At 33.9% G+C, this 15452-nt stretch overlaps 1 protein-coding gene across 3 annotated transcripts in view; it reads left to right on the top strand.

Moving 5' to 3' along the window:
- The first annotated feature begins 299 nt into the window (after window positions 1-299).
- The window catches only part of LOC128231365 (rho family-interacting cell polarization regulator 2-like), a 56138-nt gene continuing 40985 nt past the window's right edge, over window positions 300-15452 (top strand). The window contains exons 1-2 of one of the 3 annotated variants that reach the window (XM_052944099.1): window positions 300-442; window positions 5884-5929. Coding sequence is in view for 1 of the 3 variants with exons in the window: in XM_052944093.1 (XP_052800053.1) it covers window positions 9988-10063 (76 nt within the window). In the remaining 2 variants the exon portion in view is untranslated. Of the gene's footprint in view, window positions 443-5883; window positions 5930-8545; window positions 8803-9555; window positions 10064-15452 lie in introns of those variants that run through there. The other 2 variants (XM_052944101.1, XM_052944093.1) reach the window with 2 other exon arrangements.

Raw genomic sequence — 15452 nt, forward strand, 5'->3', positions numbered from 1 at the left:
AAAAACAACTGCTATATTAAAAACTTGTATGCCTGTATATTAGTTACTTGTAACCTAAAACCGACAACGATAAAACTAGTCAGTATCTTGGAACAGTTCATTCTACATATGGGTGATTTTATGAAGACATTTAAACTAAGATTCAGTTAAGGTGTATGTTTTATAAACCATACTATTATGCATGTTAAAAAGGAAATTATTATCCCAAAAAGAAAGAAAATTAACTACTTTAATCATATCAGTTTCTAATTGCCGATAAAATAATTGCCACAGCCTCTTACCATGCGCAATGTCGCTTACATCATTCCGCGGGATAAATAAAAAATAAAACGAGCAAATATTGGTGAAAATTGACGGTTATGTGTATATCTCTTACCAAACCTACAAAGTCATCTGTTCTTCAGTCTGATGCTTATACATATTTAATTGTGAGGCTTTTTTGGTATGTGTATTATGAATTTATTGCTTATGTAAATATTAGACTCTGTTGCTTCGGATGCTGGCAAAGACGCTTACATCATTTTAGATAAATTTAAGAATATATAGTCATACTTAGGGTCTTACCATATTGAGAGTATGTTTGACGTCAGGTTTCTTACTGTAATGGTAGAACAAAGAGTCTGGACATGTGCATTTCCCTGGTTTTTGTGACATTAGGCCTGACAAATTACTGTCTAGACTAAAGTCTGATGGCCTCGCATCAAGATATCAGATTTTGCCAATGAAAATATTAAAGAAAGCATCATATAAAATACAGGTACATAAAACTTACTGAAGTTCAAATGGTCGATAATAAGAAAAAAATTGTTTGATTGGGCCTAAAATCCTTGGCAATTGATTGTTTTTGGTCAATGTTGATCATTGATTTAACCAGGAAATAGTTTGTCTTCTTTCCTCTGATTATTTGTGTTGGATAAATGTCTGCCTAATTTTGAGAACTTTCATTAATGCACAAGTCATTTGAAATGGGGTCCCCCCGGGCAAGGGAATAGCGTAGTCTAAAATATTAGACGTGTTATACGGGATTCTTCCAATCCCTAACGTCTAAACAGGAATGTGCAAAAAACGGGGGTGTTTTAAAAATATTGAAATTGTTTTTAAGTGAAGTATTTTATGGTTGAAATTGATCATAAAGAGTTATATTCATATTTGACCATGTAAGTGAAATGTTATTTTGCACTAAACAAGCATTTAATGCATTAAAACAAGTTGTTTACCTTTCCAATAAAACGAAAGTTGACTGACACAGACAACAATTATGCGAAGGGGAACAACTCGATACAATTGTAATAACTCGGCCTCCTCCGACAAAGCTTCGAGATAGACCTCGTTATACAATCGTAACAACTCGGCCATGGCCGAAATGTTCCGAGCGATTTAAAACTGTGCCCTGAAGCCTTGCAGGTGCCCTTCATGTATATATCGTTATGTTTTGACAGAATGAAATGAAGAAAAGCCGTCAAACTCATAATTATAAGTTGGATATTTGTTTTTTTGTGTACGGAACTAATATAAAATAACATTATCTGGTAATATTTCTTGTTTTTATGATATTTTATAGACGCTATATGCTTTAACCCGTAATCCTGATCGGAACAACTACCCACTTTTGATACTAAACAATTTGTACGTGAAGGATTTGCCATATCAAAAATCTAAAAAAAATCCGTCAACGTACAATTATTTGGACTAGGGAATAGCGTGGACATTGATTTTCAGTCAAGCCAATCCCAGGTAAAATCCGTGCCTTGTGGGAAAAACTTCTGGTAAAATCCCCGCCAAATGACCCAGCAACATCCTATGGTCAGGGCTCGAATTTAGCACTCACACACTCGCAAAATGCGAGCCAAAATTGGAAAATGCGAGTTGAATTTAAAGACACTTGCAAAAATTTGCGAGTTCAAAATTTGCAGAAAATATGCAATCCTTGAAATCATAGATATGAACATTATCGGTGATCAATTCCTGCACACTAGATATAAACTAATTTTAGAAATGCCTACTTTCGTTTTCCGATAAACACACAGAAATTGATGACGTAGATTAACGTTATGCGCACAGGCAGGTACTTGTTACTATGTGGCAGGTACTTGTTAAACTATGTAGTTTTGTAGACTGGTCTTTCAAATTTGTTTCCATTTTTGGCAGCAGTATTTAGCGATTATCGTTTTGAGACACAGTCTGTATAATGATGACAAGCAAAAAGATTTTTTACGTGTGTTGATTTAAAATTGCTGACGGCTGATGACGATGATCATTCAGTTCCCATAAAGAAGCCAAAATGAAAAAATCCGTCCGTTAAAACTGTTTCGAAGTGGAAGAGGGAGTTAAACATTAAATTGACCATCAACACAGCTGACAAAAGGAACATTTTCAAAATATTTTGCACAGACCAATACTGGCCTCATCGGACTTCCTCAGTACATAGTGTCAGTGTTACATATATGATGATATTGTTTAATGTACAATAACATGATAATTCATTAAAACAATTAAACTATACCTTAAATCATTGTTTTCCATACAAAATATATTTTTCCTAGCAAAAACAAAAATTTGCCTTAAAAAATGCGAGTGAGTGTCTGGTTTTGCGAGTTGAAAATTTAAGCACTTGCAAAAATTTGCGAGTATCAAAATAAGCTAAATTCAAGCCCTGCTATGGTCATCCTGTAATTTGAAACTGACTTCTTTTAAATTGGGAGAAAATGAGGATAAGGCGCCATCTTTTTAAATATCTCACGAGATCTCGTTAAACTCCAGTAAAAGCTTTGCTAAAACACAGACAAATCTTGTTGAAAGAACGGAGACTTCCAGACACAAAGCTGAGGGCCCATTCCCCGCTATTTACAGTGTGAAAACAAAACCACAACATTCTTGTGGCACTGCTGGGCCACCTGGATTTAATGGAAGGTAAAAACACGGCCTATTCCCCCCGCTATCCCCGGCATACCACCAGACCTGGAAGGGGCGTGGTTACAATTGACTGGTGAATTATACATTCTGAAGTGTTCAGTTGTATTTGTTAACAATATGGCTGAAAGAAACAACAATACAAAACAACTTCAAACATTCACATACCAAAAGCATAGTTAAGGATTACAAGTTTTTGCACAATAATAAAACTACAATTATTAAGATCTTGTCGGAATCCGATTGTTTTATTGATAATCAGTTTCTTGAGTGGAACCGATTCCGAACAATAACAAAGCTTAAAAACATTCAGTGTTCTGCCAAGAATTGAAAAAGACGGGCCGAATGGCCCAGCAGTCATGAAAATTAGGGGCCATTTTCAAAAGTGAAGGGCCATGACTTTTGCCAGGGGAAAATTGAAAACTTGTAAATGAAAGTGTTTTATTTACCCATTATATACATGGTGTAACATCCACATGACATCAGTATTCTCAAATATTGGACAGAACCACAAATGAGACACAATGTTATATGTGAATAATCAGTTTCACATGTCAATGTGTTGTTATGCTTTATAACCCTCCGCACCCAGGAACATGTTCCTCTGTTTTGCATTCCTCCAATGCACCAAGGCCTCATTGAAATTGAATTTGTTAAAATATCTCCCCCTCTAAGTTTATGACAAGCAGGTCATCCACAACCTCTGGTGATAGCCTATTCCTCTGTGAGGTTTTAACTAAGTTTTGGGCACTTAAACCCCTTTCACAGTCTGCTGTGTGTACTGGTGTAGACAGAGCTAGTACAGCAAGGGTCAGTAGGTTTGGGAATGTATCTTTATAATGTTTCTTCAGAAGAAACCACAATAATTTACAATTTAGTAAAACAAATACACTTCCCCTCGCGATTGGATAGTTACACGTATCGGACCAATGAAAATCGTTGTTTTATCGAATGAACGCTGTGCTGTAAAACTTCTGAAAAAGATATCGATTAAGTCAAAACGGCTTTTCGAAAATTTGATTAAGTAAAAACGGCTTTTCGAAGAAAGGGCGCGCAGATCGGCCCATCTACAGGTATTTCTTTGCGCCTTCCCGATTTTTTCTGCGCCAATGGCGCAAGGGCGCGTCCTTGGCAGAACACTGAACATTCAAATTTTGTCTATACATTAGTGATGAAACGATTATCGAGTACAATCGATAAATCGTCGCTGACAATGCCATGTCGGTGACAATCGATAGTGGTTGTCCAAAATCGATGTCGCTAATGTTACTTCCGGTAACTGCAAATTTTTGTTTTGTGGTAAAAGTCAAATCCGGTAAATTTTCGTTGAGGTAATTTTAACAAGGGAGGTGACTCTCTTACACAAATGCGGTGAATGTATTACTTTTGCTTAAACAATTACAAACTATCCCTAAGATACATTATTTTTTAATTGTTTATATATTTCAAGAAACTTTCTTCAATACCATGTCTCTAGGGTGTAGTGGATCCGGTCTTACCTGCAAATACCGGGGATAACCATTTTTGGTATGGTTTGAAATTAACTCAATTACTTTTTTATGAACGTTTTATGAAATTAAGATATTCTAATAAAATTTTCAATATAACAGGTTGTTGAATGTTAAGCTGGTTCACAAATATTTAATATGCTTTTACATGGATAAAATGCTTAGATAACTTTCTTGATGCTGTGTGCATCATTTTGCGATTGATGTGCAATTATTATATTTGTCTTGTCTTGTATTTTTAATATTTTTTCATTAAGTTATTTAAGACAATTATGGTTATGGAAATTTACTTACTGTTGCAAAAAGCATGATTATAGCATCACACATACTGATTCCAGGTTTAACCATTTAAATGATCATGATGATACTTTGTATAAAGAATGTATTCGTTACTGTTATTATGATTTTTCGATTATTGTCCAATAGTAAATCAGAATGCTTGGTCCGATTCGATTCGATTATTGATAGCAAATGGAGTCCGGTTTTCAAACACTACTATACATGTAGTCCATGTTAATGACAGTTTTTCTTGTAGATGTTTTTCAGATGCTTGGCATTTTTCAGATGATAAATAAAGATGGTCAAATAATAGATATGGTTGAATGCTTCTTTGTGAAGTGAGAAGAAAAAAGTGAAGTTTACATTAAAGGTGTTTGAAATGAAATGAACAAAATGGAGGCTAGCTCTAAGCTGTATTAGTTGTGAAGAAGTTTCAAAGCATTGATGTTATTTCACTATTCAAGGCAAATGAAATGGTAGTAAAGACCTATCTTTTTGGTCAAACCAAAGAATATGTGTTTCAAACTGAACAGTTTTGGAATGCTGAAAAGATAACTCCTCCTTGTTTTATGATTATTGAGATAGCAGTTACCTTTCTTTGGGTATGGTATACCACATCTTTTACTTGGGTTTACTCCAAACTCATTTCAGTTTTAAGGTAATGGGCTTGATAGCAAACTTCCATCTGCACCAAAACACATGATAATGCAAGCTCGATCCATCTATCAGTATTCAATCACTTGGCAGATTCTCAAGATATAAGTGAAGTTAAGTCTAGGCCTATTGATAGCTGTTTCTTTAGTATTTTTGTGCAACATTGCTCCCTGATGGTTTGGTGATAATTATTGCTATTCAAACATTCCATCCTGAAAATCTTCTAGGTCTTTTTATTCCAGTTGTTCCTGCAGTTCTGATTTTCTGTTTATAGCAAAGTAAAAATAAGCAAATTTTCTAGAACTATACATACATGTTTTTCTTCAAAAATGCTTGAACAAAATGTTTATAAATTTAGAACTTTATGTATACAAATGTATGTTTTCTTCAAAAAGGCTTGTCATGAACATAATGTCTATAATTCAAAGTATTTTAATATTTGAGAATATATGGTAAATATCAATATGAATAAATTCAGGTTAAACTTTTGATAATTTATTTTGTGTAAAACAATTGTATGTCTTATTTTCAGATTGAAGTTCCAAGTGGGTGTTGGAATAGAATACATTACACTTGAGGTGAGAATTCAATGCATTTGTAATTACTTTGAATTTGTAATTACTTTGAATTTGTAATTACTTTGAATTTTTACAACTTCCTTGTCCTTATTGTCTAACTGCTATGTCATTATCTAATTTTAAATTTTAAGTCTGGAGTTTTATGATTATTTGCTGACATAGTTTTGTTAGCTTCTAGAACTTATCAAACATAACACATGTTATTTTATATATTTAACATCTGTGACTGATTCTCTATGACTCACAATAATTGTATGAGCCATTTTATACAGTAACAGCTCATGGAAAAACAATGGCAGTGCATGCCATGTAACTGCAGCTGTTTTCAGATGGCTTGAAGTAACTGTTGAGGTTCTATTGTATTCTTTTTTTATCTCTGATGATGATAATGGATTCCTCCTCAGAAGATTTGCTCTACAATGAAAATGTAACAGTTATCAGTAATGTTGTCTACAAAAAGTACTTAGTTATTATGCAAAGACCTAAAAAAACCCGAATAAATGGTGTTTAAAGGTAAGAAATAATGACAATTTGTATTCTTCTGGGCATATCGCAAAGTATTTTTACGCCCATTCATAGAACCATAGGTATGATAGTTTCAGCTACAACATACTCACCATCCAGTATGTTGTCCATTCCATTACTCTAGAAGCGTTTGTCCAATCATTACCAAATTTGGTCAGAATGTGTATGAGCATGATATCTGACAAATTTGATAACCAGCTGTACGTTCCAGTCACAAGCCCTTTACTATAGAATTTATCTAAAATCAGTCTGGTCCCATCAATAACAAATTTGCTCAGAAATGAGAATGTGTATAGACTAATTTTGATAACCAGCCATATAACTCGAGTCACTTGAGAGTTATTGCCCTTTTATTATAGAAATTACCGGAAATAGGGTCTTGTTTTGTACACAACTTAATCCTTTATGATCATTCATCAATTAGAAATAGCTGTTACCATTCCAGAAAATTCGGTTCATTTTTACTGAAAATCTACTCAATTAGGAGCAGAAGGTTTGGGAGGGGGATATTGATGTTGGGGCGTCCGTCCGTCCATCCATCCTTCTGTCTGTTATTCCGTCTGACACTTTTTTTTTACCATATCTCGATAGGGATTGGTCAAATAATGTTCAATGGGCAGAATGTTAACCTTGATAAAATCTTTTCCACTGGTTAAGAAAAATCTTTAGAACAGAAGGTTAAACATAGTATTTTGTCCAATATTCACTAAACTTAATCAGAACTGGGTCACATGTAATAAAAAATTGAGGTCATGAGGTAAAATCTTCATGAAATTGTTGACTTGTTTGAAACTGGCTCACATGAGGTAAGAAACTAGACCACTAGGTCAAATTATTGAAAAATCAATCTTCATGGGACTTAATTAGAATATTTGCCTTTATAAAATCTTTACTTTGCCTAATCCAGCAGTTGATATTAATGTAACAAATATGCTTGTTGATACCTGGGATGACTACTGTTGATTTCTTTTATTTTGAACATCTTTTTTTTTTGTATTGACCAATATTTGAATAATAATAAATTTTAATATTCATAGTCCGATTCTGATATAAATAACTTCGTATACGAGGCAGGTATTCAATATTTTGTTAGCATAGTTATATAAGTTTGCATTCCCATATGGCATTTGTTGGCATTGTTTGTGTTACTGAGTCATTCTCTTCATATTTGTGTCCAGGATCTGCTGTAAGGAGGGAGGAGAACAAGGTCATCCAGATAGCATTAGTGTTAACATGGTATTCTTGGTAATTGTTCACACTGACCATCAAATTAGTGACATAGGATGCCAAATACTTTTATATTTTTGCCTCCGTACTTCTCGTACATTTTGTACTTAGTTTCATGCGAAAAAAAACAACAAGATTGCTTTGAAACTATTGTACGTAAAAAATTGAAATGAGCTCTTTTATAATCTTGTTAATTTGTGACATTTAAATTTTTTATTTTTACGCAGTATCAAACATCCACCCATATTGTGCGCCTTAAATCTAGTAAACTGTAGACAGACGCAGTATGTCAGGCTGCATTGATGATATATAATGTAGTTCTACAAAAAGGAAGAACTTTTCATGTATCCCAAAGCTGCCAGATGTCTGCTTGCAATAATATGAATGTAACCAGGATTGTGAACTTATGCCAGTCAAAATATTGTGTATTACTCCAGTCTTAAACCTGTATCTGAGTGTAGCAATGACTGTGATGTGGGAATGATTACAATGCATTCTAGAAATTGTCTCTGCAGCAGAGCTATCATGCTGTCATTATTTGTCTGCAGGATGGTGTAGCTTGTGTCATCATGGAGTATTTTTAGCCTATCTGTCTTTTCAAAGAAAAAAGTGTTGTTTATATTGACATTGTGCTGGTATCATTTGTGTGATAAGTTTGGTTGTTGTGGTCATTGTCAACATTAAAGGAATTTAGTTTTTGCTATAACATTGACAGAGTGCATTTAAAGTCCTATCTCTCTGACAAAAAATATTGGTTGAGAATCTTTGTCACTGTAATAAAACAAAAAAAAACCTGCAATTTTGGCAATGGAAATTGATGGCTCACAAATTACCATGCAAATTACTAATTTACAAAATGATGGATCCTTGCAGTCAGTCCATTAATTGTGTGCCAAGATTCATCATTGACAAATACAACATGGAATTCAAATGATTTAAAATGAAATGTCAGAGTCGTGCTCAAGTTGACTCTTCCTTATTATGACTACATGTAAAATGAAGGGTTGAGAGGTATGAAAATCCATCATGGTTGATCATCATGTTATGAAGTGATTTATTTTCTGGAGAACCTTGACATGTTGGATTAGATACAGGCTGAGGATCATTGCAGTTTATTACAGGTTTCATTTGATTTGAACTGTGTGCTAGGAACATAAATATTTAAGATATTGTGTAAATGTGATCTGGGAGATAAAATCTGCAGAAGTCTGTCTGCTGGGGGAGATTATTCCTGCATTTCAACTTTTTAACCCATCACAATGTGATATGATACCGATGTTTTAAATGCCATAAACATTGAATTTCATATACATTTATTGGTTTTTATGAATATATCATACACAAAAAATGTCTAGCAGAAGTGTTGGTACTACATTTCCAATGAATTCTCAGATGCAGATGAATTTTATATTTAGAAATGCATGACTTGATATTGAATTTCAAGATTATGCGATAACCTTTATTCCCGAGATAAGTTGAAACAATAAATTACAATAATATATTTGAGTACACGTAATATTTTACAGTAGGGTGAAAGTATTCCGTGAATGTTCGTTGATAGGATAGAACATTGAAAGCAAACATTACCGTGAGTGGAAAAACGAGCTTGTGATACCCAGGGAATGATAGGGTTATCTTCCACTATGCAATAATTGTATCATGATTGCCTATAATCAAACGTGTGCCTTTGGGCGGATAACAGTTGTATTAAAGTTTGATTAGTGATTGCCCTCCTTTGATCAGCATTTCTCATCTTGAGGAACTTTTAAATGCTAATTTCTTAAAGAAAAAAAAGTGCCTTTATTTTGGATGTTTGATATTTATCGCAACATTGATAGTCTGTTGATATAAATGTGTGGTACCTTATGATTCAGGATGGTTCTTCCCCCATGCAGTGAGGAGGATGTTATATTTTTCTGATATTTTACATTTCTTGAAACAATTGTGGAGACAATGACAACATTGTTAAGTGTTTTTGAGTTGAAAACAAGGAAGATGTTATTTTGATATCAGACAGTGGAAATAGAAGGCAGATCTATATTTAAGTGTACAACTTAAGTCACATTTTTATTACATGAAACACACAACAAAAAACAATTTATGGTAAATAATAGTTTTAGTGCTGTCTCGAAAGTTATTATCTACAATTCTATTTTATTTTCAAGGGTGTTGTAAATTATGATTAAACAAACATTAGATTAGAAAATAGATCTGAGAAGTGTTGTTCCTGGTGGATTTAAAGTGTTTACAGCAAGAATGGAGGTAGCAATTACAGGTTTGAAATTGTGACGTGAAGACCTGGAAGAATGTCATGGAGTTTTGACTGGGATGTTTGTGAGGCGAATGAATACTCCCTCCACAGTCTGCCCCGGGGAGCACCAGGTAATGGCCAAATTAGACAGAATGAATTTGCTTTTCTCATTTTTAATTCATTATGCGTCCTTTTTTAAATTAATTGTGTATTCTGCTTTTTCTTATGCCTTTTGTTTGTCATTGATTTTTAAAACAATTGCATTTTCTATGATATGAATTGCGTATTTACGCAAATATGCATCTTATCTGTAACTCTGTGTCCATAGCATGGCAGATTCTGATAGTGTTATTATAAGGATCACTGATGTTTTCTAGGGTTTTCTTTAAATGTCCCATCAAAACACCATTTCGTTCAGACCCTGGCTCTTATCCAATCCTCCCAAACTTGGTAACAATTATAAATATAGGCATAATGTCTCAGCCAGTTTGATACCTAGCCAGACCACTTGAATCCTCTGGAGTATTGATGCCCATTTTGATAAAGATCGATGGCGATCATAGTCGTAAATTGAAATGATTTCCGTGTTATATTTTTTGTCATTTTGCTATATAATTGTGGATATTAAAGCTGATTAGAAATTGAAGAAATAAAAACAAACAAATCTATTGCAATTTATAATGTTCCTACCGATAAAATATTTTTTGAATAGGACAAAGACCCTTTAATGACACGCCATTCGCCCAGCCCCGATTTTTACCAGCCTTATGGGAGCATTTACCAAACTTGGTAATGATTTTTATGGACAAGTTAAATAAACAGACAGTTGAAATATTCACTCACGAGTAAGTGAAGCTAAATTGTTCTCTTATTTGATTGAATATTAATATAGTATATAAGTCAGTTTCCTGGGTAGGAACCAGTAGGAGACCACCAAGTTATATTGTCATTTAATTCTATTCTGTGAGTTTAGCCTACAGTTGTTTTTCTTTAATATGCTTTAAACTGTTATTACAATGTACCTGTGTAGCTGCTCTGATTTGTCACATATGAAACTAATTTGCTCTTAACAGTCTGCCCTTGCAGTGCAAAAACAAGCCCCCAAATATGGATAACCTTTATTGTGACATTTTTTAGTAATCTATCAAATGATATCACAATAATGTATGAATTGTATCACCAATCTTCTTGAAAACATCCTAGTGATTGCCATAAAATATGTATGAATATGCACGAAATCAATTGATATCAGAGGGTTCTCACACTCCATTATTGTACCATCTCTGCTATCTCCCAATAATTGAAATGTATTGATATGGTGTCTTTACATGTGGATGTTTCATCTGATTTAAGGGATCAAAGTTTAATTGGTAACAATACCAGTCAGCAAATTTATCATTTTGTAAACACTGGAGGGAGAGGCCTGTTAAATTCCAAAAGATACAGGCCCCGTATTCACTCATGTATTCACTCATGTATTCATTCACATTCTGATGGTGAGTTTGAGACTCAGATTCAGTAAAAGCTAAAATTCAATTAAGTTGCCCAAATGCATTTTTAGAAGTACAGGGATCGAATTTAACTTTTTTTGCCATTAGCAAGTTTTTGCTAGTGTCATTTTTTCAACTAGCAAAATGGTGGGTTCCACTAGCAGTTATTTAAAGGCTGTTTTACTTCATGTAAGTTGCCAAATAAACAAGTAGTTTTGTTGTAGCATTATGTTCATTGTTTGTCAAGTGCACTGAGATAAGAATAAACTATAAACGTTTACATTTTGTTTTTAATTCTTACATAAATAAATCATATACCCAGCTGGGCTAACTAAGCTCCTGGTTACTCAAAAGCCTTGAATCATTAGTAGTAAGTGACTGCACTCCTTCCCACCTAAGTTTATACTTTCAAAATGTAAAGTGGGGAGGAGTGTAACAGTCATTATTCTAAGCCATTCAATGCGACTGAGTAGCTAAGTACTTGGTAAGTCAAGTTTGGTAGAGGACCAGACTTGCAAGCAGGGGTTCATAGGCTCGAATCCTACACAGAGTAGATGTTTTTCTCTTGAAAATATATATGTACGCTGACATTTTTCGATGGTAATGTATGTTGCACATGTGACCAAAGCATGGAGGATCTAGCAAGTAATATGGGCAGGGTGCGAACTGTTGCTTAGTAAATAAAAAATAAAATACTGTAATGCCTACAGTTGGTGTTTTATCGCTGGTGAATTCTTTACAAACATCACACTACACTTTGAATTCAACATTGCCATTATTCTCTGTTGTTGCATACAAAAGTTTGGTGTTCAACTCCGTTTCCTATTTTTTGACGGTTCTGAAAGATGCCGTAGAATCGGACCGAGAATTTTTGGTTTGCGACAAAGTACCGACAATTCATGACTTTTCGCTAGGTTTGGTTTTATTGGGGGGCTTTTCGGTCAATCCCCACGTCGCTGTCAGCCTTTTCACCTTTCCAGGCCTTTTCGCGTAACAAAACGTGGTTAATTTCCTCTTCTTTTTTGGCAGTTGCGAATCACAAACCAGACGAAAACAGTTATCTGTTATCTCCTAGGCGCTTGCTTAAATAACCGATAATAACATTTAAGCATAGCGACAAGCGTCCATACACGGTCACGTGATTATCTTCGAGGCGCTTACTTAAATATCCGATAGTAACATTTGTATGCAGCGACAAGCGTTCATATACCGGGTCGCGTGATTATCTATTATGCGGTAAACTTGCGAAAAGAAGTTTTTAAAGGGCATTTAAGGAGAGTTTGAGCGATTTCGACGATTTTATTCGCGGTCGCTAAAATATTCGAGTGCCAGGATTTTCTACTCGCATTTTTCAATTCTTACTCGCATTTTTCGAGTTAGCGACCATTAAATTCGATCCCTGGAAGTAAACATGGTAAAAAATGATGAATGTTTGACAAATAATCTGTTATACAATCAGGCGCACTTCTTTTAAAATTATCAAAAAGTGAGTTATATTATAAAATTTTGAAACATTTATGAAATCAGTTCTCTGAGCCTCGGTGAGTCTGAAATTCAGACTGAACGAGTTAGCGAAATACAGATCCAGGACAGCATTTGTAAGAGCACCATATGAACCCCAGGAAGTTGATTGACCTGTTATAGTAGATGGCCCAAGTCCCCCCTAATGGTGTTTGTCAGAAAAAGAATCCTTCTGTAAATATCATTCTGTAGCTGGATTATACATCAGTGCCTGTGTGGGTCATTTACTCTCAGACATTACAAACCCACTGCTAGAAATGATCCTACATCACAAACTCTCTCCGGTGGAAGTGAGGAGTGAATGAGTCAACGGAAATGCAAATAAAAACTATTCTTAATTTGTATACATTTTTCATTTGAGTGTTGATGATGATGATGAAGACGTTAACTATGGGAAATAAATCTTCAGTTTACATGTACAAGTCTGATTATCATTTTAATGAATGATTATCATGAATGAAATCTTAAAAATTTGTCTATTTGTATTTCCATCTTAAATATTATAATTTGTGGGGTTATTGCTTGACGGTAACAAAACCTTCAATATTCTAATGTTGCTTAGTTCCTTCTGGAATTAACCCTACAAAATATATACATATACCTTCTGTGTGGGTGGGGGAGAGACTTAATGTAGCTGATATGTGGGAGGCCGAGATGTCTGTACACTGTTGTTGTGCAAATCTTTCCAAGGACAAATTTATATTCATGAAACTGCTAGGCTCATTCATTTGGTATCTGTGCCTGGAATTCCAGAGAAAACTTCAAAGTAACACCTTATTTCTTGGATAATGTTAATTATTCATTCTTGCCTGTAGACATAAAGAGCAAGTGCATAAACAAATAGTATGAGTGTTAAACTGTCAGTATGGGGAAATGCTACCATTGGGACTGGTAAAACCAATGTCAGATCTACAGACAGATAATTATGAAGGCTTTCTACCAAATTTGTGAGAGTTATCTTTCTTTGTGAAAACAACATATAAATGTGAAAAATGTACTTGAAGACTAATTGCACTATATTGAACTTCAATTACATGTTTGGGTTTAAATCTGTCTGTTTATTTAGTTTTAAGTGGTATTAATATAAAGCTCATCATTCATTGTCATAATATTGTTGGAAGGGTTTTCTCATATTCTATGTCAAAATATAGGTACTTCAGTGGAGTGGTTTATTTAGCTGAAACTTTATTATGATCTGCCTCTTATTAATTATTTAGTTCTTTAATATATAGCGTCAAAACAGTACCCTTTCGAAATTTTGAGCACCATTAATTGAAAAAAATGTATAGTGAATTCTGTGGTATGATTAAGCAAAAAGACTATTGTATTGCAAGTTTTTTAAGCTAGTCTGTTGTTTTTTTAAAGCTGCACTCTCACAGATTGACCATTTTAACAACTTTTTTATTTTTTGTCTTGGAAAGAGCAAATTTGTGCGTAAATATATGCAAATCAATAATATAAGATTGCTGACAAAAAATCAGATCGTAGATTTTCATATTTTTGTTTCTAAATTAATGTTTTATGGCTTAAACCGTTACTAACGGTTTAAGAAAAACACATAAAACATCAATTTTTGAACTTAAATATAAAAATCTGCGATCTGATTTTTTGTCAACAGTCTTATATAACTGGTTTCCACTCGTTTCAAGACAAAATATAAAAAAGTTGTCAAATCGTTCAATCTGTGAGAGTGCAGCTTTAAGAGAAGGGTCAGTGTATTTTGATTGTGTGGTCAGCAGATTTGTGATGTTTTAAATACATAGTGCAAATTCTTTAACATTGACCATAACTAAAAAATTGCTAATATATTTGAATGAAACTTGGTCTTCATGTTGCCAGAGATTTTATGTACATATACTGCAAGGCCGATGAGTCTGCCTGTAACTATTATTGGGTTATGCTCATGTTTAAAGGGACTCGACACCAGATGGTCCCAAAATTGGCAATACATTATTTCCTCAAAACAAACTTAGAATTGTCAATACGGGCTAGTATAAGGCCTATAATACATCACATTACATTATTTTTTGTCGCTGTCTCAGCTGTGTTTACCCATTTAAAAATAGCGCATAATGGTTTCCCAGTTTATAGTGTACAAACACAATTTACTGGTATTTACGATGGTCGACAAACTCAGTAAATTTTGAAGAGGAAAAATACGCAAAAACTTACAGATAGATCATAAGATACATGTGGCGTTTGAGAGATGTGATACATCAGTAATAAAGATTCAATGAGTTGCATGTACGCAATGATATGAATCTTATGTAAGTTGTTGACAATATCTTTCTTTCTTGCAATTGTTTCATCTAGTGTTTTGTCCCTTTAACTGAAAAACAAAATGTTTGTTCTGTGGTGCTCTTGTTTAATTTAGTCTTCAAATTGGCTCTTTTTTCCAATTTTTTTCTTAAATGGCAAAAAGTCTCTGTATTTATAAAATGACAAAAACCTAAACATTAGTGAATGAGTGTAGTGAATGTAAGTTACAAGTTCAGCTGACATTTGAGAT

Source organism: Mya arenaria, chromosome 4, assembly GCF_026914265.1.
Source record: "Mya arenaria isolate MELC-2E11 chromosome 4, ASM2691426v1".
NCBI lineage: Eukaryota > Metazoa > Mollusca > Bivalvia > Myida > Myidae > Mya > Mya arenaria.